Source organism: Myodes glareolus, chromosome 18 (genome assembly GCF_982192425.1).
Source record: "Myodes glareolus chromosome 18, mMyoGla1.1, whole genome shotgun sequence".
NCBI lineage: Eukaryota > Metazoa > Chordata > Mammalia > Rodentia > Cricetidae > Myodes > Myodes glareolus.
Window position 1 is genome coordinate 67,168,928 of NC_142043.1, and position 25,749 is coordinate 67,194,676.

The 25,749-nt window shown below is 47.8% G+C and overlaps 1 protein-coding gene across 6 annotated transcripts in view; it reads right to left on the reverse strand.

The window, feature by feature from the left end:
• The window catches only part of Anks1a (ankyrin repeat and sterile alpha motif domain containing 1A), a 160,948-nt gene that overhangs the window by 103,652 nt on the left and 31,547 nt on the right, over positions 1 to 25,749 (reverse strand). For all 6 annotated transcript variants that reach the window (XM_085679889.2, XM_085679893.2, XM_085679890.2 and 3 more), the window contains exon 2: positions 652 to 732. In XM_085679889.2, the coding sequence (XP_085536015.1) occupies positions 652 to 732 (81 nt within the window). The remainder of the gene's footprint in view (positions 1 to 651; positions 733 to 25,749) is intronic.

Consider the following 25,749-nt stretch of genomic DNA (forward strand, 5'->3'; position numbering starts at 1 on the left):
CCTAGGTAGGACTTGGCTCTGACTCTCAATGCTATCTTTTCTGTCCGCTTTGTGTCTGCTCTTCCACATCTGGGCAAACCCGCCCCACACCCCATGACTGCACCTGCACTGTGGGAGCTCTCAGCTCCCCTGAGTTCATCTTCTCCAGAAAACTTTCCACACATATGCCCCACTCAAGTTCTAATAACCTCCTTAGACTTCTGAGGATTACGTGGGCCATGTACAGAGTTTCCCTCTCTACTAGGAATCAGAGTTCACACGGCTGATCTTACAAGGGAAGAATGGCAGCTATCAGACAGAAAGTCAGCCTCTCATGTCCCACCCCCCCCAAACACTGTGTTCATCAAGAGATGGGTGCCTGTGGGCCAGGATCTTTATGATCTGGCCGTCCTGAGTCTGGTCTTCACAGTCACCACCGTTGTGTGAATACTCCAGACAGGAAGGGATCATCAGGAGAAAAGGTGAAATTCACTTCTTTCTAAAGATCTTTCTGGGGGTGGGGCAGAAAAGGATGCTTATGTCATTCACTGAAGAGGAACTCAGTATCTGCATGGTCTGTGTGGACTCTGTGTCTCTCTGTCCTCACAGGAGGCAGAGAGACACCTGAGCTGGGCTCTGCAGGGTGGGCAGGGGAGGAGCCCTGGTACTTACCTGTGGCCATTCAGCGCAGCGTGGTGGAGCGGCGTATAGCCAGTGCTGTCTACGCAGTTCACATTCGGCCCCCTCCACATGCTGATAAGGAAAAAGAGAGAGATTTCAAAGTCTGAAGAGCCAGTTCCCTAATGATATAGTAGATCACCAAACCAAAAGCTTCCACAGACTGCTCATGTGGATGGTGGTGCACAGCACCTACTGAGCAAGGAACCTAAGGAGAAGGCCGCAGTGTCAACCCAAGGGCCAGTTCAGCATCCGTTGGCTCACCTGGGTGGCATCATTACTTGGTTTTGATCTTAGGCCTCTGAGGGTTCCCAACTCACAGAGATATCACTCAAACAGCACAAAACCAAGTCACCTAGCCAGACATGGCTGCTGAGCATCACCCTGTTCTGGTGAGTGGAGACAGGAGCTACCTTGGTACAGATCACAGACTAAGACAGCACCCAACAGTGTCAGAAATGCATGAGGGTACTTGAGTTAACACAAACCAGACTGTGTCCCCTTCCTTCAAAAAGACAGTTGGCTGAGGGGACAGCTGGTTCTGAATTCACAGGTTCAACTACAATGGGCTGAAACAGGCATTAAAAATATACCTCTACTGAACATACCCAGTCCCCTTTCTTATCGTTATAACCCAAACGATACAGTCTAAAACCTGCTTGCACAAGGCTGGAAGTGGTGGCCCATGCCTTTGATGCCAGCACTCCAGAGGCAAGTGGATCTCTGTGAGTTTCAGAACAGCCAGAGCTACACAGTAATCTGTCACAAAAAAAAAAAAAAAAGCCGTTTGTATAGCAGTCAAGAGCACGTGGATGTGTGTGGATAAAGTCCCATGGATACAGCCATTTCACACGAAGGATTACTGGAGTCAGCCTCCTGTGGATGCTTATAAGCCACGACATCTTATCTGTGGATGTCTGTGTATCCACTGACAATCTATCGCTGGAGAGTCGCATCTCCCCGAGAAACACCGCATGGGAAACAATGTCACCTCCTTCAACTCTCAAAGCCCTAATTCCAACTTGTCTCCCATCTCCTAGCACAGGCCAGAGCCTCAAACGTCAAGTCCTTGCTTGTTTCTGATTCCGCCAGCACTGACAGTTGGAAGCACCCCCTCTCTTTTAACTTTTTATGGTTTGGGGGATCAAGCCCAGGGTCTCCTTCAAGCTGCTAGGGAATCATTCTGTCACTGAGCAACATCCCGCCCTTCCCTTCTAAAAGTATTATCAGGGAGAGTTGTTTAATCGAAAAGGATTTTTGGCATCTATGAAAATAACCAACTTTCATGTCCAATGGCCTAAGTGCTGCAGCGTTGCTCCAGCTTCTATATTAAGCTACTCTCATTCTTGGAGTGACCTTATCTGTTGCCACCTGTGAGGGTCTGGCTGGTACACACTGTGCGGTGTCTGCTTTGGAACACAATATTGAATTTTCATGTCTATGTCTGTGAGGCCGGCACAAAGGTTCTGCCTTTTAAAGTCACTGTAAGTAAGTGGACAGTGTCAATGCTCAGTTTGGTCAGAAATCAGCTTGGCTGCCATCCTCTCATACAAAAAATCATTATGCTGATTGTTTTAGATTTGTTTCTTACGTGCATGGGTATTTTGCCTGTGTATGTGTCTAAGCGTCACATGTGTGCCTGGTGCCTGTAGAAGTCAGGCGAGCAGTAGGTCCCCTGGAGCTGGAGTTACGGGTGGCTGTGAGACACCATGTGTGTGCGGGGAACTGAACACAGGTCCTCTGCGGGAGCAGATGTTCTTAACCACTGAGCATCTCTCCAGTCCTATTCGATTCTTTATTTGGGAACCAGGACTCAGCAGCGAAACCATTTGGACACAGTCTTCGAGCCTGCGTGCTAGAAGCTGGATCACTACAGGAACAACTTGCAAACAAGGCCGGTACTACAGCCTAGGCAGAGCGGTACACGAACGATGATGATGAGAAATTCATAGAGGGGAGATACAGAGGGTAACCTTCAATGTTTTCATTGGGTGCTGTCTATTTTCTTCTCCTGACACAAGGTCTCACCAGGATCTGAAGTTCACCAATTAAACAAGATGGGGTGGTCAGCAAGGCCCAGTGACCCTCCTGTCAATCCTCCCCCCAGGATTGTAAGGGTGTGCCACCACACCTTATTCAGTGCAGGGGACTGAGTTCAGGTCCTCATGATTGTATGGCCAGGCATTTACTGACCTGAACCCTCAGCCCTTTATGAGACAGTCTTAAAAAGTAGAAAGTTGATACAGCCAAAAAGAACACAAAGTACACCATTATGTATGACTTTCCACCTATCTGATCTGGAATTATCACGTGTTCGTGAAAGCAAGCACACCACGGGAACAGGTTGAAGTCAACTCCACTGGGAACAAATTTGGCAGCATTTATCAAAACCAAGAATAGCGTTCACTTGGAGCCAACAGCTTCACTTCCAGGCAACTATCCAAGAGAAACATTTGTACATGTGCACACAGCACACGCTCATACAGGACTACTTCATGAGAAGAGAAAGATTCTAAAAGCACACACACACCAAGAGACAAGCAGTTAAGACGCTGGTGCACCCACAACACGAAATACAACACAGACATTAACAGTAAAAACAGAAAGCTGGGCTTCTTGTGTGTCCTGACGTGAGTTCAGCGTGCTGAAAGCCTGGGAAAGAACCTCACTGAAATAGAAGCGCCCCATTTTATAAACACACAGGACACAGACGCTATGGGTGAAAGCAGACAAGTGCTCACCGAGAACTATTCTTAGTGGTGACCTTGGGGACACTGCAGGTGATGCTCAGGCACTTCCATGTTGACGCAGCATTGTACCACGGCAGTCAGAACATGGGCAGCCATGTGCTCTCACAGAGAGGCCTTCCTTTTACATGAAGAACCAATACAAAGAAACGAAAGCACCACGGTGTCCCTAACAGCGGCTGGGTGTGTAGTGGGCCTCTCCAGGAAGCCTCACATACTGACTCAGAGCCCTAGGAAAGGAAGTATTAGGGAAGAGCCGACTGAGCAGCCGCAGGAACAAGTGGCAGAGAATGCAAGAAACACCTATAGGTCACGCACCTGAGAAGCAGCTAACATCTGAAACACACACGAACACAACTGATCGCAAGAAAACAAGCCAATGTAAAGATGGGCAAAGGACACAAAGTACATCTTTATGATTGTGATAGGGCCTCCTGTAGCCCAGAATGGCCTTGAACTATTGGTCATTCTGCTTCTACCTCCCCAAAGCTGGGATAACAGGCCAAGACACAGAATCAACAGGAGGGTCCATTGACAGATGATCAAGAAAAGGAAGTGGGATGCTACTCAGCCCTGAAAAAAGAGGGAAATCCCATCATTTGCAACAGAATAAATGAACCTGGAGGACACTATGCTGAATGAAATGGATGAGTACAAACACCATATAGACGCACTTAGATGGGAATCTGAAGGGGAGCTCAGGAACTTCTCGAGTCATGTCAAACACTGCAGCACATGGACACTCACAGTGCGCTTGCCAATGAAAAGATGAGTTAAAGGAAACAAAGAGTGTAGGGTCGTGCGAGCCGACATTGGGGCAGTCTTCTCACTATGGTAAGCCTGAGGTACGTCCCGACATGAAGATATCAACCACGATGTCTGGTCCCCCTCTGCACCTGCCAAATGAGGAGTCACCAGCAATTACATCTCACCTTTCCCAGCCATTTTTAATACCAAACTTGTCTAATTGTATTTGATAAAAAGAGGACAGAAAGGAAGTGAGCAGGGAGAGCTAGGAGAGGTGGAGCTAGCAGAGCGGTGCTGAACAAGGGAGTCTAGTAGCAAACAGCACCATTGAGAGCCTAAGAGCAGGCACCAGCCATACCAGCGAGAGAGCGGGGCCACTGGTCAGGCAGCTCTTGGCACCCTTCCAGACAAGGACTTTAGGTCTTACTGGAATGCCATGAATGAGCTGGGAAGGCAGCATCTCGCGACCACACTAGCTTAGTGACCCACCAGGCGCCAGCCACCTCCTACTAAACTCAGGGTCAGGCTGTCCTTCATTTCAGCAGGAGTTCTCCAGTACCTCCCCCTTAGGACTGCAAAGGCATTAAACTCCCTCGAGACCATACAAGATGATGACCACAAGGCCAACCCCAGCCTCCTCCGGCCCTCTTTCTCGATCAGCATCTCCTCAAGAGGTCCAGCTAGAGATTCTGGGATCCAGGGAACAGAGCAAGCAAATCTGAATACTGAAGGAAACCTGTGATCTCCCTGTTTGGAGTTTAGCTCTGGACAGGATGGCAGCAGCATCCTCTCCACCCAACGCTCTTCCTTTTCGGCAGCCCAAGGAAAGAGTTATTTACAAATCTTGGTCTTCCGCCCTGTCACAGCTGTCCCCAAACAGTGGGTCCTGGAAGGCTGCTCACCCACAAACACAGCCACAGCAGAATGGAGATGGGGGCGGGGAGCTAAAAGCAGTACCGAAACAAAGCTTCATCGGTAGGTAGGTTCTGCAGAGTCGAATCTTTTGCATCTGACCTGCAAGGTGAATCCTAAGACAACTCTGCAGCCGTGGAGAGTCACAACAATCCTTGGGGTAGCCTTAAAGGTTCAGGGTCTAGGCTCCGGCCTCAAAACTAGCCTTCACGTGGCAGGCACACAGTCTAAATCACTTACTCAATACTCCACACCAACATCCATGCATCTGCAAACTCCACGATGGCCTCCCCGGACTTTCATCGTTCAAAATTTCTAGAAACTTGAGCCAGATTTGCAACATTAGGGTTGAGGGCCTATTGTGTGTGGAAGGCTATGCTGCTGTTTCCACATGCTGTAGGAGCACAGCCTGGTTCAAGGCCTCAGAAGCCTCCAAACACCTTGCAGCGGCAAGGGAAGACATAAAAGCATGGATCTTCGTCTCTGAACCTTGCCTCGGAGCCTCTCCATCCCTGTCCTCCCAGCAGCCATGCCTGCAGGCACAGAGGAAGAACACACACCTGACACAACACTCCATTCAGTGAGTCAGGTCTGGCCACGGGGGTCATTCATGCACGTGTTCAGCAGCATGTGAAGTGTGGTCCACACAGGAAGCATGCTAGAAGCGGGATCGGGCCTGAATGAAAGCCTTTATTTCGTGTGGCCATGAGCCAAGGTTCATGCACTTGGATGTGCACAGAGACCAGAAGTACATCGGGTATCTTCCTCTCTCATCTCCACCTTATTGTTTTGAGACAGGGTCTCTCCTGAACCTGGAACTCACACCAAGCCCCCAGCGGCAGGTGTGCACTGCCACACCCAGCTTTTAGGTGACCGCTGGGGATTGGAACTCAGGTCTCAAGTTTCCCACTGAACTATGTGCTGAGAGAAAGCTCATCTCAAAGGACAGGATCCTGACCCATGGCCCACTTGGCCTTCTCCAAACCCAAACCGGAAACTCCAAGATTCTTTCCTGGAGACACAATGACTCCACAGTAAAGGTCAGCAGAAGCTGATCTGGGGAATCTGTCACCCTGTATTGTGACATGGAGTGTCCCTGACAAGCTCCTCTTGCCTTTGCACAGCACCCAATCAGCTTCTTAGTCTCAGGCTTACACAAGAAGACGACAGCCAGGGATCCTGGACCCTGAGGAAACCTTCAGTATGGGAACACAGATAAGGAGTCAGTAACCCTCAAAAACATCACAGCACACAGGCACAGGTCAGGAGAAAACAGGAAACACGCAGTGAAAAGTTCCTGGAAACCAGAGATCACTGCAGAAATTTAAAATATAAAGCACAAATGACGAAGTTGAATAAATCAGAAGAAAACCAAAAAAATCAGAAAAAAGAAAGACAAGAAGATCAGAAGACTCAGAGTTCTAGAAAAAAAGAGACAAAATAAAGGGAAAAAAATCAAAGTAAAAAACTGGTAGGGAGTGGTGTCACATACTTTAATCCCAGCACTCAGGAGGCAAGGGAGGCAGATCTCTGCATTTGAGGCCAGTCTTGTCCAAGCCTGCCTGCCAAGGCGGCATAGTGAGACTCTATCTCCAAACAACAAGGTAAAAAGGAAGGAGGTTAGGCTCAGTGGTGGAGTGCTTTCCAGCATGCCGGACACTAGGGATTTGATCCCCAGCAACAGACACACACACACACACAGCCAGACACTTGTGATCCAACTCCCAGTGACACCCACTCATCCAGCTGAACACTCAGGATTTGATCCCCAGTGACACATGTACACCCAGCCAAGATGTTCGAGATTCGATCCCCACCGACACATACACAAACACACCCAGTTTTTGCATTTTGAATACATGGAACAACACAAACCATGATTCTAGAGAGAACGTGGCAGCTTACATATGCTATTTCTTCTCAATATTTTTGGGAGCCCTGACTCCAAGAACAATGCCTCCAAACTTGTGAGGTGAAATCATTCCCACTTTAGACCTCTCCAGCAAACACACTATTGTCAGTGCTCAAAGAGAGCAAGACATTCATAGACACCCAAGATCTCCAATCTGACCTCCCACACCTTCTCGGGAAGAGCTGGAGGATGCGCTGCTCTGCCAACACGTGCAATGAGAAAAGGGAAGAGAGGCATCCGGACACCAGGCGCGGGAGAGGCAGACTGCAGAAACAAAATGACTGCAGGAGACAGCGACAGCAGCAAAAACACCTGCCTGCCATGTGGGGAAACCTTAAGGAATTTAACAAGTGTAGTTGTGGTTTTGAAAGTAAACTCAGAAAACAAAGAAAATCAAAAGGTTATTAATAAATTATACAAGAAAAACATAGGATTATATTCCTATGTGCTGTTACTATTATTATTTTATTGTATAAACTGAGGATTATATTCTAATGTATTCTAATTGGCTCAGTAGATGAACCACTGTGACAGCCACAACAGCACAATCAAAACTGACCACCAGGGCAACATCTTCAGTACACAGTGACAGGGAGGGAGCTACAGCCTCTCGTCTACAGTCAAGACTACAAAACGACAGTCAAGCTTTAAGAATAAAGAGGCAAGCTGAAGCCATGGCTCTGTAAGCATGAGAACCAAGTTCAGATTCCCAGTACCCATGCAACGCCAGGCATGGTGGCTGGCATGCACCTCTAAGCTCAGGTGGGAGACAGCATCCTTGAGGCCCACTCAAGTTAGTCTGGCTTAATCAATGAGCTCCAGGTTCAGTGAGAGACCCTGCCTCGAAACCTACGGTACAGAGTGACAGAAGGAGGTATGCATACACACAGAAGGGGAGACGAGGAGGGAAGGAGGAGGGAAGGGGGGCGCAACCGCAGTAACTACTACCGGGGAGGAGAGGGGCAGCAGGAAGTACGGGGCTGGGAGGTGGTTCTATTCCAGTGAGAACAGAGGACTGAGGAGCTTGAGAGGACACTCAGCTAGAGCAGCCCCGTCACTCTGAAATGTAAAGATCCGCTTTCCTGGGAGCTCTGCGGCAGTGTGTTTTGTTGCAGACATGTGATGGGCAGCTCCAGTCCAGAAGGCTTTCCCTCTGGAGGGAGGCACAGGAAAGGCAGTGCTCCACTTCACCTGTGCACACACAACCCACACAGTCTGGAGGAGGGGGGCGGGCCAAGGACAGACATACAGGTGACATCCATTCTGTTCTGCACCTTACTTCCAGCTGGCAGTGTGGGGAGACGAATCACAGTGAACTAGGCAGGCTTTGGGGGAGCAATGACTACCTGGAAACTCCTGGAGCCTCTCCTAGGGCAGGGGAAGCATTGTGCCCTGGGCCCTGCTTGGTGATGGGAAGGGAAGTCAGAGAAGCCCAGGGACCACGCCCACAGGGTGAGTGTCAAGAACCCTACCACGTTAAGATGATCCATGAGCATTCAGAAATAAGTACATGTTTGCAAGCCGCACCTCCCCACTGTTCACACTATTATTAGGGACATTTCTCTTTATTTGACTGAACTTCTCTCAGCAATCCTTCATGACCCTTAAGCGTTCACAGTTTCTGATCCACAGCTGCACACCAGGCAACTATCTGCTCAACTTACAGGAGAATGAACTGCAGGGCTCGGGCGTTAAGTGTGAACCCTCCAGCGTCGACAGTGACGGCAGAGACGGTGCCTGCCCTGGACAGAGTGCTCAGCCGTGGGGAGGGCAGGAAGAGGGAAAGGTCACTGCTCTATTCTGGGTTTATTTAAAAAGATGCCAACCCCTGTAAGGAAATAAGCACACGCCAGTGCGAGGCACCTGCTGAGGGAACACGGCCATGGGGTGGCACGGCCATGGGGTGGCTGTGACCTCACTAGGAGGCAGAGGCACACAAGAGTGAGAGGCAGCAGGGCCTTCGCTGGATTCTTTACAGGAATACCTACTCTGCTGGGTTCTCCCCGCCACACCCGTCAGTCCCTTCAACTCCTGTCCAGGGTAGAGCAGAAGTGACTCCTCGGGGCACCGACAACGCTACCTTCCCTGGCCAGCCAGGCTGCCCCATAAAGAGCAGGTCTCTTGTGCTTGGCCACCCTCGAGACCATCTCACTTCAATTATTTGATTGTCTCTTTCACCAGACCCACAAACAGGGCAGACTCAAGTAAATTTTATTTACCACTGTATTCGCATTGTCAATGAAGTGCTAGACTCAGTACCTTTAACACCTTGGTTACTTAAGGGATAAAGGCTGGAGAGACGGCTCAGTGGTTAGGGCACTGGCTATTCTTCCAGAGGAACAGGATTCAACTCCCAGCACATCTATCCTCCCATCTTGCTCTTCTTTCTCCCCAGGGTCATGGGGAAGCCGCACAGAGTGCTGAGGGTGAGAGACATGGTATTCCAGGCACAGACTGGGTCCCAGAGGGAAATGAAGAGGTATCTAACTGAAGATCCACTAACATTTTCAGAAATCCACTTAGCTGACAGACTTCATCACATAGAAAGTACCAATGCTACACTTAAAGATACCAACGGATGCATGTACTCTTAAGGTAGTAAGATAATAATCTTGTTTGGAGGAAATTAAAATGACAGCAATTTTCCATATAGAAACTACTCATGCAAACAGGTCAAAAGTTACTTATTATCAGACTCACGATCCTTCAGACATCCAGGTATTTCCTGGATGTCCCAAAGGGCCACAGACAAAGCAGGATGGTGACTGTTGCTAGTAAGTGGATGTCTGGGGTCTAGAGTCACCGCTCACACCCACAGTCAAACCAGCGGAATCCTGGATTAACACATCAGCTGCAGAGTCGCTGGCCAACTGCCAGGTGACTCTCATCCGCTGAGATCACCATGGTAAATGGCAAGGAAGCCCTTGGAGTTGTTAGATGGAGTAAGGGGAACAATAAACGTGAAAATAAAACTGTAGACTGCACATGGAAGTGCTTATATTTTAAATAGCGTCGGTTTACAATTCTGGGTAAACACCATGTCCAGAGTCAAGAACGAGACTAGTGCGTGCTGATGGGAAGCAACGGCTCAGTTGCATGAAGGGGGCGGCGCCCTGCCAGTCTGGAGAGTGACCTTCCCTCACACCAACACAGCACACTGTTAGCCCTGACCAGTTCTGGACATGAGGCACACATGACTTCTGCAGTAAAACATGCACTGTGCTCTCTTCCCCGACTGCAGTCTAGTCAAGCCTCTTAGAGCCCCACAGTCTGCTCAGCAGGTGGAGGGAGAAACACATTAATTAAGCTGGAAAGTCCCTGAGCCCATGCTTGGTCAAGATATCCCCAAGTATCCATGGGATAGCTAAGTCTGTACTGTATCTTCAGAACCCTGCTGGTCAGTTCTCTCCCCTAAACTAGAGGCTTCCACCATGGAATCTTCTGTCACTTCCACCCTGTTGAAGGCTACAAATCTCCATTTACGTCTGCTTTATGTGGTGAGAAGCCCGATCCACCTGTTCCTATCTCCCTACCCCACCTCCTGGCCTCTACAACAGAAGCCAGGTCTATTCCACAGAGAGTCAGGCTTCCAGCTGTGAGCACGGCAGAGCATGCACAGAGAAGGGCTCAGGGGACATTTATTTCTGCGCCCTTTTAAGGACCATTGTGGTCCCTGATTTTCAGCCCCTGGAGGGTGAGCACCAATCTGTCCTTCTGAGAGAAGTTCCTAGATCACAAAGGTCGTGAAAAAAAATTGCTCTGGAGACTTTAGCCACAGGGGAGGTGACCATAAGGTCAGTGAGTTCAAAGGCTACTGGACTGAGAAGCCCAGCAGGAACCGAGAGACAGCTGAGACTAGGAGAGGTGAGTGGCAGGTCAACATGGACGCTCGTCTTAGTGTGACACTGCAGTGAAGGGACACCATGACCCAGCGGCTCTTATTACACAGTTCACAGGTTTGGTTTGCTATCATCATGGTGGTAAGCATGGTGGCATGCAGGCAGACACGGTGCTGAAGAGGAGCTGGGTTAGCACTCAGATTGCACCACTCTGAGTGACTTGGCTAGCTCTCAGAGCAGCCATCCAGACTGGCAGACAGCAGGAAGAGAGGGAGACACTGGCACTGACTTGAGCATCTGAGACCTCAAAGTCCACCCTCGGTGACACACTTCCTCCAATAAAGCCATAGGCCATACCTCCTAATAGTGCCAGTCCTATGGGGGCCACTTTCATTCAAACCACCACAGCGCCCAAACCCGAGATGCTTTCCTCCCTGGGACAGCTTCATTTTCAAAGTCACTTTCTTAGTCTTGAAATCACCCCCAAAATGATCAAGATCACTTTGAGTCAGCAACAAAGAATCATTTTCCAGAAGGTGTCACTGTCTCAAGGGCTCATCCAGCCAGGTTTGGCTCAGAGCTTCCTAGGCTGCCCTCCACAGAACAGCTCCTCAACCCCAGAAGCCCTACCCCCAGCAGTGGCAGCACCACCCACCATCCTCACGCAGACCCCTCAGGATCAGCTGTGCGTCTGTCTGCACACACTGCTCTCTCCGCTTTACCCCATTTCAAACTCCGAAATCTCCAGCTTCCTTCAAGGCCCTACTGCAGGGTCACCCCGCTCCCGTGGTACTGTCTGTCTTGTCTTTGCACATGGGAAAGGCCACAGAGGACAGCAGGGACGGGTGCTAAGTGGCTGAGCCACTGCTGCTGAGCCACACTGGGAGCCAGGTTTCTGGTTCTGCAGCACTGTTCTTTCTCTACACTAGCTGCACTCAGTTTGGGAGAGGAACACGGTCATTATTTCTGAAATAGCGGTACAGGTTATACAGATCAAATTCTGCTGCCTTAAGCTCTTCTGTTCAAACTAATTTTTCAAGAAGTTATTTCTCCCTAATTTAGTAAGTTGTCTAGCTGTAACTTCCGTTAGTGAAAACAGCTGAACAAGGCAAATGACTTTGGAACAACAAAGCTGGCTTTGGCTTTAATCGAGCCCAGGTTTTTCTCACTCTCTTTGTTTCTATTTGTAATGTGTTTAAATTTAGCTTAATCCCAGGGCCTGTCTCAGGATCTCGAAGATCTGTCTTTAATCAGTGTTCCAAATCTGCTCTGCTGTCAAATTCTTCATCCAGCTTTCTCAAGAGAAGTGCAGTTTCGCCGTAGAGTCTTTCAAAAGTGAATCCCCGCTCTGAACGGCCAAGGCTGGCAGACACGCAGCTTTGGAAGCAGTACCACTGTGTGCAACATCTGCTGGTGGAGGAGGAAGAGACACAGCTAAAGACAGCGTCCTAACCGGATGCTGTCCCTACAAACAGCTATTTGCCTCCAGATTATAAATTCACAAGACGCAACTAGCCACGATCCGACCATGTGGGAACAAATGAAGCTTCATATACAAGAACAGGGGAAAGCCATCATGGCCGCTAGGCTAGATAGGGTAAAGAAATTCCATCTTCAGTGACCGTGGCGAGAGTCCCCTGGACTAGACTGTCAGAGCAGGTACATGACCAACTCTTAACACCAAATAGGAAAATAAGAATTTGCTTTACACAAATCTGAGTATGTTCAGTCGTGTGGTGTCATCTCCAGGACAGACAGTTATCTTGGATGCTCTCTTCCTAACTTGCCTCCCTCCGGTTCACTACCTACCTCAAGCTACAGCTTGAGGCTCAAGTGTAGGTTCCTAAAATGTTTGAAAGCCTCTTACAAAGTCTTCGGATGCCACCAAGTCCTAATGATCTGTCTGTGTTAGCTGCTAAGTCCTGTGCTCTAAGCACACAGTCTAACAATGACTGGCTAAAAAACAGGGATAACTCACGGTCAGAACATCATGTTCTAAATTATAATATGGATCACTTCTTGGCCTTGTTGCTAAGAGCAAGTATAAACTATAATACCAACTAAAGTCTCTTACTCCAGATTATTGCTCTGAGAAGAAAAAAACAATTTGAGAAACATAATCCCAGGCTAACAATGAAAACACAACAGTGGCAAACGGGAATCAGAGGCACCAAAGGAATACGGTGAATTACTATGCCCACAACCTGGGAACTTCCAAGAAGTGGGCAAACTCCTTAAAATTAAAAGCCTCAACCTACATGTTCATGAAGAAAAACAGATATACACAGGTCTGGATCTATTAAAGAAATTGAGCCAACAATCCCTTCCCTCAACAAAATGCAAATGCCAGGCCCAGAAAGTTTTACTAGTAAGTTCTACCAAACATTGAGAGGAAACAGAACCAGTCGCTTGTCCTCCCTTCCAGAATAGGGAAGCAGAGAGAATACAGCTAATTCATTCTGTAGGACTGGCAGTATTCTAATGCCCAAACAAGAAGTAAACCAGCAGGCACATCTGTGAAACTAGCACTTGGGAGGCTGGAGTAGGAGGGGCATGTGTTCAAGGCCAACCTGGGATACAAAATGAGACCTTGATTCAAAGAGAAGAAAAAAGATAACAAAAGACAGGGAAAGGAAAGAAAGGAAAATAAAGGACCATTATCCCCAATGAAACAAATACAAAATCAGCAACGAATGGCAAGCCAAACAAACAGAAAGAGTTATACACCACGGCCGAGTCATTTAATTGGAGCTACTGAGAACAGGTTCAGACAGACTCACCACCCTGACCTGAGCTCTCAGGCCCTCCTGTCCTCACCTCCCCAGGACAGCTATGAATCCAGCCTAATAAAACTGTAAACTTACTTAAAACAAAGTTGGGAATGTTAAAGCTGTATTATTATTAAAAGGTAGCTGGACTGTGGAGTTCCTGAGCGCAAACATCATAGATGACTACATGGTGTTGCAGCGTCACAAGTCTCACACCTTAGAGAACACTTCCTCCAGAGTGGGCTGCACCAAAGCCATGCAAAGACAGCCAAGAGGAACCTGCCCTGAGTTAGTCAGGACAGCCGGATTCACAGGTCGATACGTGGTGGCTGACACTGTTGATTTTTGCCCCTTACCCAAAAGAGATCTGCAACCAGGCTCTCCTGGGGGGTTCCAACCATGCAACACTCAGCACTCGGTGACAACCCTGGGTTGTTTTTTTGTTTTTTTTTTTTTTTTTTTTTTTTTTTTTTTTTTAAAGGAGCAGCTTGGGTCAAATCTCAGAACTGAGTCAGGGTTGTTGAGAGTGTTGACATTGGAGAACCCAATCCATTTATTATTAAAGAAGATAGGTCGTATACTCCTTTAGTTAAAAGAATACCTGGTGCTGGGGCGGGGAGGGGGAAGAGGAGAGGGATGCTGCATCCGCAATCCCAACACTCGAGATGCCTGAGACAAAACCAGCCTGGGTTACACAGAGATCGTCGTCAAAAAAGAAAATAGTCTTGAAATACACGCTTTCACTGCATATAACAATAGTAATAGCAATAATAATGTTTCTTTTCTTTTTCTTTTTTTTGAGGGGGAGTATTTTGAGACAAGGTCTCTCTACACAACCCTGGTCATTCTGGAACTCACTCTGTAGATCAGGCTGACCTCAAACTCACAGAGCTCTGCCTGCCTCTGCTCCCAAGTGCTGGGATTAAAGGTGTGCGCCACCAGGCCTGGCCTCTTTCTCATGACTTTGAAAGAAAACCAACACAAGAGGCTGGAAAGGTGGCTCAGCAGTTAAGAGTGCACACTGTTCTTGCAGAGGACCCAGGTTTGGCTCCTGGCACCCATGTTTGGGTAGCCTACAACTGTATATAACTTCAAATCCAGGGGTTCCATCATCCCTGGTCTCCATTTATGTCCACAGGAATACACAGTTACAAATAATCATAACAATAAAACATCAACAATGTATTAAATGTAAAAAAATAAAGGCAGATCAGCTTTCACCACTGAAACAAATATGGACTGTATTTGTATATGCACAGAGAAAAAAAATGTAATTTCTTAAGATGTTATAGCGATCCAAAGGATAGAGATATTTTGTAAATTTTACATCTCGATTAAAAAAAAAAAAAACCAGAGGGCATAGTATGTAAATACTTTTAAATGGGTTTTATATTTTAGGAAAATTCTGAAATAGCAACATGTTTATCTTGGTTCATCTGATTTTATAAGAAGCATGTACAAAAGACAATCTTATGAAGAATCATCAGAAAGAACATGTCTCCATTCTACAGACTGTCGCAAACTGAACCACACCTTATTTCTGTTTTTCTTCCAAACTTGTCCTTGTCATGAGTGTCAAGTGCAGATTCTCATAGGTGCTTCAAGGACATAGGCCTTCTGAGCACACTGTCTAGAACATTCTAACACTGATTAGATGCATGTTCTGAGAGACAAGGAGACAGCACACTGCAGGCTGCCCCGCTCACCTCCAGGTCATCCGGATGCACTGCTCACAGCATCAGTAAGGCGTGCACTCAGTAGCTCTGCCTTGCTTTCTACGTCTCCAGAGCTCACTGCATGGAACCAACCTTACACAGTGTCCTCACCAGCACAGACCACATGGCTGCTGATGCTGCGACCATTCTTGGTGTGAAAAGCAACTGAACAGTCTGAGACACCAACTCTGGAAATGAACTCCTGGCCATCTCCCCAGGACCCAGATAACAGACCTGGGCCTGAGCCACAGGGCTTCCTCTAAACCTTAAATAATTGCAGCCACTCCCTACAGGCTGGAACACAAGGTGAAAAGGCCACAGGAGAGAAAATGTCCCAGCTCCCCCAGCCTGCTGGAGATCTTTTCTATTGCAGATAGGAGCCATTGGGAAAACTATGAATGAAGAGCACCAATGTCCCTCAGGTATTCTCCAAGACTTTATTCCCCGAGGCAGGTTTTCTCTGTGTAGTCCTGGCTGTTCTGGAACTTGCTCTGTAGACCAGGCTGGCCTCGAACTCAGAGATTCGCCTGCTTCTGCCTCCCTAGTACTGGAATTAAAGGTGTGTACAACCACCACCCAGCTCCAAATACTTTTTACTTCTCATTACTTGAAAGCAAAATGAAGGCATCTAATGACTTCCCCACAGGAAGGACATTGCTAAAACAAACCGTGGAAGTTCACAATAAAACACTTACAAACACAGGCTGTGACAAGCTGACTGGCTCCAGCCAATGTGATGAGGGGCCTGCCCAGGGGAGGAAGGAAGGGCTCTGGAGACATTGGGGTCAATGATCGCTCAGCAATGCCAAGCTGCTCAGTGCTGGGGAGCTCAGCAGGCTGCACATCAGTCAAGGCCACAATCACTGACCCTGTCACTGATGGCACAGAGAACTTCTATTTCCACCGGACTATTCCAATCTCGTCTTAGCTGTCTGTGAAATAACTGTATTTATTAAAGAAAAGAGCCCCAAGTCAGTACCCAGAGCCCTTATGCCATCTAAAAACCAAACACTTTTGAGGACAAAAATTCATGAACTGGATTTGAAGGTACTCAGATAGGAAGATAAAGAGTTCAACCTGGTCTGGACTATACAGTGAGATGTAATCTCAAAAAAGTAATACACACACACACACACATAAAGTCAGACAGCTACTAAATAGTCTAATATTGTAATACTTAGGAGCTTTGGCGACACACTTGGTTTTTGTTTGTTTGTTTCAGACAGGGTCAGACTATGTAGTTCTGGCTGCCCTGGAACTAACAAAGATCGACTAAACACTGGGATTTTATGCCTGGCCTTACACTTGTTTTTTTAAACCTGTTTTTCAAGATTGTGGGTGAAAACCACGTGAGGTTCCATAACTGAGTGTGGGAATAATAATAATAACCCTGCCAAGTACCAACTGAACAGGAGTGAAGAGTGGGAGCCTTGTTTCAGGTAGATCTTAGTCAAATGCATCTAGTATCATACCAGCTACAGTTTATCATGTATAGCCCTCCGGACACTCAGGAGTTCCTTCTGGAACTATTGCTTCATGACTTGATTGTGAAGTGATACTGAACTGTCAAGCACCTTTTCTGTATCTACTGAGACGATGACATAATTCTTGCCCATAAGTCTGCATGTTGTATTTACTATACAGTGAGGGTCTTCTTTCTCTCGTGGTCTGAGGTTGCTTTATCAGATTTCAGAATGGCTATGGTGCTTGTTTTGGGTTTGTAATTGCTTGGTGGGTTGGTTTCCATTTCCTGGCTCTCCATTTGCGGTCATCTTAACCAGTAAGGTGTGTTTTGGATAACCTGATCTTGGAAAACAAATAATTTAAATATTTTCCTATTATCATTACTTATCATGTAATAAAAAACAATTTATCATCAGATTGACTTATAGTAGACACACAAACACATCCATGTTGTTAGTATGCAAATTTTCTTTCATTTAGTATGTGACAATTCACATGTAAACTGAGAAATTGTTTTAAAATAAATATCTTTAAAAAATTATTTATTTTTATTTTATGTGCATTGGTGTTTTGCCTGCATGTATGTCTGTGTGCAGACAGTTAGTTGTGAGCTGCCATGTGGATGCTGGGAACTGAACCTGGGTCCACTGGAAGAGCAGCCAGTGCTCTTAACCACTGAGCCATCTCTCCAACCCCCCAAATAAGTTTCTCCTTGAGTTATAAATGTTTGATTTGCCAGGCAGCAGTGGCGCTGGTCTTTAATCCCAGCACTCGGGAAGCAAAGGCAGGTAGATCTTTGTGAGTTCAAGGTCAGCATGGTCTACAGAGCGAGTTCCAGGACAGGCTTCAAAGCTACAGAGAAACCCTGTCTCAAAAAAACGTATAAATAAAAAAGTAAGCAAATATTTAATTTGTACACCTTCTTTTTTTTAATCATATGAAAAGTCCTTGTGGGTAAAGGGGCTGTGAAAGAAACTGAGAAGCTCTGTTGTGTGTGATTCTTTCAGTCAATGGGGGACAAAAAGTATGTACCGCAGGGACGCAGACTCCACAGCACAACACCCAGTCTTAGCAAACGCTCAGCAGGACAGAGATGGGCCTGGGCAGGGTGAGGGACTGGTAAGGGGCCAAGGGCAGCTGTAGGGCAAACACCAGCACATCTGCCCAGTAGGGCAGGAAGGCCAAGCAGGGCAGAGACACTGGCATCCTCCACAGCACTCTACTTGTTCCTCAAGAGAAGACGGCTCTCCCTGGACTCTCTCTCTTCTGAAAAAGCCACAGGGAGACTGGATTGTTAAGCGCCAGTTCTACAGGGTGCTCCCAAGCTGGTGCTGGGAATTCTTCTAAGGAAAAGAAAAGCCTTTAAAACTGAGATTAGAAATAAATGGCTTAATGCCGGGCATGATGGTGCATGCCTTTAATCCCAGCACTCAGGAGGCAGAGGCAGGGGAATCTCTGTGAGTTCGAGGCCAGCCTGATATACAACGCAAGTTCCAGGACAGCCAGGGCTACACAGAGAAGCCCTGTCTCAAAACAAAATAAAACAAAACAGAACAAAAACAACACAGAACAAAAATAACCCAACAACAACAGAGAGAGAGAGAGAGAGAGAGAGAGAGAGAGAGAGAGAGAGAGAGAGAAGCTTAAAATGTACTTGAAATGGAGGAAGTGCAGAAGGCATCTATTCTGACTGTATTTGCTGAGGTAATGAGAAGAGAGATCACTACAGGACTGGGGGAGAAGAGGAAAGGACCCGGAAACCGCCACTTCCAGTGATGACAAGTTTGACAGCTCCACAACAAAGGACAAGGGTACAGCACAAACAGGACTCAGTCAGAGCACCATGGAGGCTATGAGGCTGGGAATGTGCTCAGGGCCCCGTCCTCACAGGTTCTGCTTAGGAGCAGAGCAAACAGCACTACCAGAGTCCGCCCGTCACTGGCAAGCTACTGGCCCTTCAGATGGAGGCCAGACCAAGCCAGGGAGAGCACCAATGCTGCGGCTGAGACGCCACACTTACTTTCCCCAGTGTGAACATCTTCACCCGTCCTCACGTGATGCTGCTGCTCCTCCACTTGTGCCACCTCTGCCTTCCTCGCCTGCCTTCCCACTGCTTCACACCGCGAGTCCAGGGCTACAGGCCTACACTTCCTTCTCGGCCTCCACCACAGAAACGGGGCCTAAAGGTCAGCTATCTAAGGCTGTCCCCACAGTACAGTAGCCCCCATACCTGTGGGGGATATGTCCCACGACTGTGTTCTAAAACTATGGACAGCAGTCAACTCTGTCTATGTCATGTTTCCCCTGGGCTACGAGCACTAGGTGGGAATCTTACAAGAATGTACCGTAGTAAAAGTTACTTAAAACTTAGGGGGCTGGAGAAGATGGCTCAGAGGTTAAGAGCATTGACTGCTCTTCCAGAGGTCCTGAGTTCAATTCCCAGCAACCACATGGTGGCTCACAGTCATCTGTAATGAGACTTGGTGCCCTCTTTTAGCCAGCAAGCATACATGGAGGTTGAACACTGTATACATAATAATAATAATTAAAAAAAAACTTAGATGCTAGTAACCTAGGGAAAGAGGCAGGACAGTCACAGACTCAAGACCAGCCTCTCTTAAATACACAATAAAACAACAAAAATAGAAAATAACTGTAAATAGCTTGACCTGATAGGGTAGAGTAAAGCTAGGCAGGGAAAACTAACTGAATGCTGGAAGAAAGGAGGCAGAGTTAGAGACAGACATATTCTAACCTTGCCGGTAGGCCACAAACCTCATGATAAAATATAAAATAATGGAGATGGGTTAATTCTAGAGGTAAGAGCTAGCTAGCTAGCAATACCTTAAGTAATTAGCCAAGCAGTAATTTAATTAATAGTTTCTGTGTGGTTATTTCAGGAGTCTGGGGCAGCCGGGAAGGGAACAAGCAGACTCTTACTACACACACACACACACACACACACACACACACACACACACGGGGCGGCGGGGTGCAGAATAGATCAAGACTGCACTGAGAGGGCAGGCAGGCCAGCCCCTCACAGTCCCCAGCCCCAGAAAGTCTAGGAAGGAGTGATGGTCCAGAGGTGAGAGCTGGCTTGCCCGACTCCTCCTTCAGCAAACACAGAACAGGGTTGCTCACAGAAATTCCTGAGCCTCCCTCAGCAACCCTGCTTTGGGAGAGGAGAAATGTGGTCTCACTGCTCCAGAGGGTAGCTCCACCCAGGAAATACACCACCCCTCTCCTTCAAGGGTCTCCTGACAGCCAGTGGCCAGCCTGCTCAGTGCTGGGGATCAAACCTAGGGCCTAGAATATGCCCAACAAACATCTCCAGCCTGAAACTTTGATATTATAAGGTGGATGTCTATATGTTACCCACTGAGCCTTTTTGTTGTTGTTTTGCTTTTTGTTATCCGAGACAAGGTTTCCCTGTGTAACAGCCCTGGCTGTCCTGGAACTCGATTTGTAGACCAGGCTGTCCTCAAGCTCAAAGATCCGCTTGCCTCTGCCTCCTGAGTGCTGGGATTAATGCCAAGTGCCACCACCCCTGGCCCACTGGGCCTTTTAATGGTAGGCAATAACTGCAAATGTTCATGTCTTTGGGTTTAAAGAAGAAGACAAATAAGGCTACAGGAAACGGGCACAAATATTGTATGCCAGCCCTCAACTTTTTTCATAGTCACATGGAAACGACAAAGTCTAGCATCAGCAAGTCTGCGCTCTCTATCTTATCTCAGCAGGTTTTAGTGCAAGCTGGCACCAAGGCAATCGGATTTTATGTGAAGGCTAAAGCCACTGAAAACTGGAACACAGGGCCGAGGGACAGCTCAGCCAGTACATAGCTTGCAAGCATGATAAGCCCACAGAGTCTCCCCCCCCTCCCCGCAAAGAGACAGTGTGGTAGACAGGCAGGTGGATCCCTAAGGCTCGCTGACTAGCCAGCCTGGTCAGTAGGGGCAGTAGGACATGGTCTCACAAAAAGGTGTCTGCCAGCTGAGGAACACACTAAAAGATTGTCTCCTGACCGCCACACAAAGGCACTCATGTGTACCATGGGAACAATCCGCTCCTGTCCAGAACAGCAAAAGGGTGTTCTCCTATGGGAGTGAGCAAAATGGCCTGCAGAAGGTTGAGAAACTGAGAAAAGAAGAGATTGGAGGAGAAGGGGAAAGGGGAAAGGAAGGCTGGGGGTGAAAAGAGAAGGAAAGGCAAGGCTGTTGCAGTGGGGATATGCATGGTATTTTCTTTACAAGTCTTGGCCAAAATAAACAGGTTCACATGTGCAAGAGCAAGGCAGGCTGGAACAGAGCCAGCTTGTCACGAGGCCCAGGTCCTAATACTAGGTAGGTGGCAAAGCTTCAAGGATTCTTGCAAAAGGGTCAGTGAAAAGGACGTAGGCAAGACTCCTGAGCTACATGGAACTGCCATTGAGAAAACAGACGAAAACCAGGCAGGGGTCTGGAGTGAAGCCAAAACAAAGCTCACCAGACCCTAGGCGAGCTCCAGAGACCAGTGATGAAAACCTGCTTTCACCTAGGCCATGTGTGTCCTGGGAACGAAGTGAGGGCTGCCTTCCTCAGCTCTCTGCAGAAGGTTTCCATTTATGAGAGATACACAAAAAGAGCAGCCTTCACCTCTCCGACATATACAGTCAGTCATCTGGGTGTACACTCTCCCTTTCTCTACTAATTCTCCTGCAACCTTGGTATCCTGGTCTAAGGCCCAGTCTTAGAGTAGAATGCAGCCCTAGAGCGTCAACTCCAGGCCACCGTATTAGGAGGAAACCCTAACTTTCGCAAACAAAATGACAGGCACTCTGTTGTTTCCAATGCTGCAGATTAAAGTCAGAATTTCTCATGCACGCTAAGCGAGCACTCTGCAACTGGAGCCACATCCCCGTTTCCGAAAATCATTTAAAATCACATTACATTAATCCAATTTTTCAGTATTTTTTTCAAAGACGCCATCCTTCACAAGCCTTTGGGAAGATGTCAATCAAAGACACATACACACACACAAACCTGGAAGAAACCAGAGAATCCAAAGATGTCAAATGTCTAAAGGAAGGCAGCCCTTCCAGGTCATGCAGTTCTGCCATGTGCAGTCTGTGCAGCTGCCTTCCCTCACATACACAGGACCCTCTGCCAGCCCGAACTTCACATCTTTTTAGGTTTTCATTGCTAATTGCTGATTTCAAAACATCTACTTGGACAGCAATGTTTAGTCTACAACAACAGAGCTGGAAAGACCAGTGACATGAGTTAAGGTCCAGACTGTCAAATGGAGCCTTCAAAGAGAATCTACTCATTACAGCTCAATAATTAAAAATTAAACCAATTACAGCTGGACAGTGTGGCACACGCCTTTAATCCCAGCACAGAGGCAGGTGGATCTCTGTGAGTTCAAGGCCAGCCTGGTCTACAGAGTGAGTTCCAGGATAGCCAGGACTGTTACACAGAGAAGCCTGTCTTGGGGGAAAAAAAAAACAAACTAAACAAAACAAGCCCAAAAGACCTAAGTAGCAGGACCTTGTACAATGAACACATAACAATGAAAGAAAGAGAGCCCACAGCAAATGGGGTGGGAAGCAGTATCACAACTGTCCCGTCCTCGGAGAGATGACTACAAAGACCAAATGACTGAGGTGTGACATATGGCAGTGGGAAAGATGTGAGGCACAAAGCAGGGGTGGGGCTTGTTCTAGAATAAGAGTAATAGCTGTGAGACGGACATTGGACTTGGATGCAGCTTCAGCCCAGCATCCCCATTAGCACACTTCTCTTCTCAGAGTGCTTAGCTAATGCCTTGGCCCAAGGACACCAGGGGGCTTATCGTACCATTACAGCTCGCCTGTGACAGACTTTTCCTGACAGGGTGATTCCAAGCATGAAATCCCAGTCCCTCCAATGACCCCGGGAGGCTGTGGCTAAAAACCCTGTTCTCCCCATCTGCTGTGGGGCAACCTTCACAGTTCCAAATGTAATCTCCGTACGGCAGCCTGACTAGGAGGGCAAGGTCCGGGCCTGCCCAGCAGGAGGAGCAGCCTCTGCATGCAGACTGGAAAGTATTCCCAGGCTCTCTGGAGGCACAGAGGCTCCTTATGCAAGGACTCAAATCCAATGAGAAGCCTGCAGGTCCAGAGGATCCAGGTAGGGGCGAAGCCAGACAGACAGCAGCCATCAGGATGCAAACATTTATTTGTGAGACAGGCCAACACAAAGAGACCATCTGGGTGCACACAAAGACATCAGCTGTCTCTTCCTGCTTCTGGGTTCTGACGACAGACCGAGAAGCCACCTCAGATGGGAGACGTTTCCAGACGTTTCAGTTATAAGGAACACATGAGGACTTGCTCTCTAATAACTTGCCCTTCCCCATTCTCTCTCCCATGTCCACCTCCACACACACACACCCCGCCCCGCCCAGTGGTCTGTGTGGATCTGGAGATCTGGAGCACCTCGCGCTGGCCTCCCTGTGCCTCATCAGTCCTCCAACCCTGGACACGGGCCGCTGTTTCGATGCTACACTCCTTCCTCTCTACCCATGCTGCCACTGTTGCTCTCCTGGCCGGCCTCCCCGTCACTGCCCCTCTTTCAACACTTGACTCATCCATTCAGACTTCAATGTCCTTTCGCCGTCCCAGAGCTTAGCGCCCTGATGGTCTAAGTATCACTCTACGGTTCTCCTGTTTGGCCAGTGTTGGGATTCACCTGGGGGCTTACTCGTGGGAAGAAACACTCTACTACAAAGCTACAGCCCCAGATCTCATTTTAAAACTGACACAATCTCATTTAAGTTACTCACGCTGACCTGGAACTCATTCTGTAGCCTAAGTAGGCCTTGAATTCATGATCCTCGTTCAACTTCCAAGCAGCTGAAATACAAGCCTGCATGAGCAGGGCAGTCTTGAAAGCAAACATTTGGTGCCTACTTATGAATGAATCAATCTTCTATCCTCCAAACCACACACCCCGTCTAACTTCCCATTACCCCATCAGTTTCCTGGTGGCTTCTTAAGACATACTAAGGCCCTTCTCCCATTGGAACCCTAATGCACAGTGTCTCCTTGCTTGGACACCATCTCCAGATGTCTTCTTGGCCACCTCAGACCTTCAGCCCACTACCAACTCCAAAAAGGATGTCTCAAACACACCCTCCCCAAGCAGGTGTTCTGCTAAGAGGAGCAATACTGATTAGTTATTGTGTGCCACGGTCCACTCCCATTGAACTATGATGACGTGATCCTTAGAACCACCGGATGCAGTTATTTCCAAGGAGACAAACTAAGTCACAGGTCAGTTGGCACAAGGTCACAAAGCAGGAACAACCTAGTGCCAGAACCCATGCCAACTGTAAACACTATACAGCAATTATGACCTGCTTTATAGCGCACTGAGATCATAAATTGCTCTACAGTGGGACCCATGCTTCCACCACCCACACCATGCCCAAGCTGCACAGCTGGAAACAAGGTCAAACCCCCAGGCAGGGACTGGTCATGGCCCAGCAGCAGCTCACACAGCAGGTTTTCTTCTCCTGGGAGCTGTAGGGAAGGGCTAAGTACCATGGGTACTTAAGAAGGCTAGGGAAAAGCCATAGCACCCTCTAAATAACACCAGACTGATGCAAGTGTACCCACATGAAATGAATCTCATGTACATGGACAGAACACGCTTTGTGTCTCCACAGTCAATGGCCCAGGGCTCTAGGATTCTACAGTGCCAAGTATTTGTTTTAGGTATAACATCAGCTACTTGATATATTGGAGAGGGTCACAAAACAACCAATAAGGTTCTTTCTGGCAACGCCATGTGAAGATAGTTGGCAAGGCTGTGCTCTCCAAATCCTCTGAAGATGCTCCAATGGGACTCTCTGAAAACACACCTCTTCCCAGGCACAATATTGGATAGTCAGTTTCCCGTGGCACTGCCATTTGAGATCAGAGGCTAGTCCCACCTTAAACTGTTTTCTTAAAAATATGCAAACATGCTGGCTGTGGTGATATACACAGGCCTTCAATTCCAGCACCCAGGAGGCAGAGGCAGGAAGAGCTCTGAATTCGAGGACAGACTGGTCTACAGAGTTCCAGAATAGTCAGAGCTACACAGATAAACCCTATCTCAAAAGAACAAGTAAAATAAAAATATGCGTTCAGAAGTCTGTGTGGTGGTTCAGACTGTGACCCCATCACCTGGGGAGGTGAAGATAGGATGATTGAGAATTGAAGTCCTATTGAAAGAAAAAAAGAGACAATGAAATAGAAAAACTATCGTGCAAACAGAAAATTAGACTGTAGTGATGTTAAAAGGCTGGGACACTAGTGATTCACAGGAAAACAGCAGACTTTCCACCATCCTGACGAACTAGCACAGCCTGCTACCTTCAAAGGCAGATAGTCACGGTAAACCCTAGTTTCTAATACCTTGTGTTTTCCTCCTTGAAAAACACTCAGAAGAAACTGTGCTTTGCACAACAGTATAATTCTGACAGAAAGTCTAACACAGACTAACCTTTGTGCATGCTCTGTGCCACTCTGAGATGGGAGGATACCCGCAGGGCAAGATTAACTATTTTTGACTTTTGGAAAAGAAGCCATGAAAATAGATGTTTCTGGGCTCTCTCTCCTCCTACAGTTCCCACGCTAGCTGGCTGCCCACAGCCCTATCATTTGGCCGCTCACCGCCTGTGCTACTGAAACACTGTGACTGTAGGGTAGTAGACCCTAGCCACCCAGGATCTTCCCTATGGAAAGCTGCAGTCCCCCCAAAGGTCAGCTTGAAGTCTATACGGCTCCCAAGATGAGAGAGGCTCCAGGCTGGGACAGCAGTCATGGATAGAGGGAACCAGTTAGCACCTAACCCTGGCTGGGACAGCAGTCATGGATAGAGGGAACCAGCTAGCACCTAGCCCTGGCTGGGACAGCAGTCATGGATAGAGGGAACCAGCTAGCACCTAGCCCAGGCTGGGACAGCAGTTATGGATAGA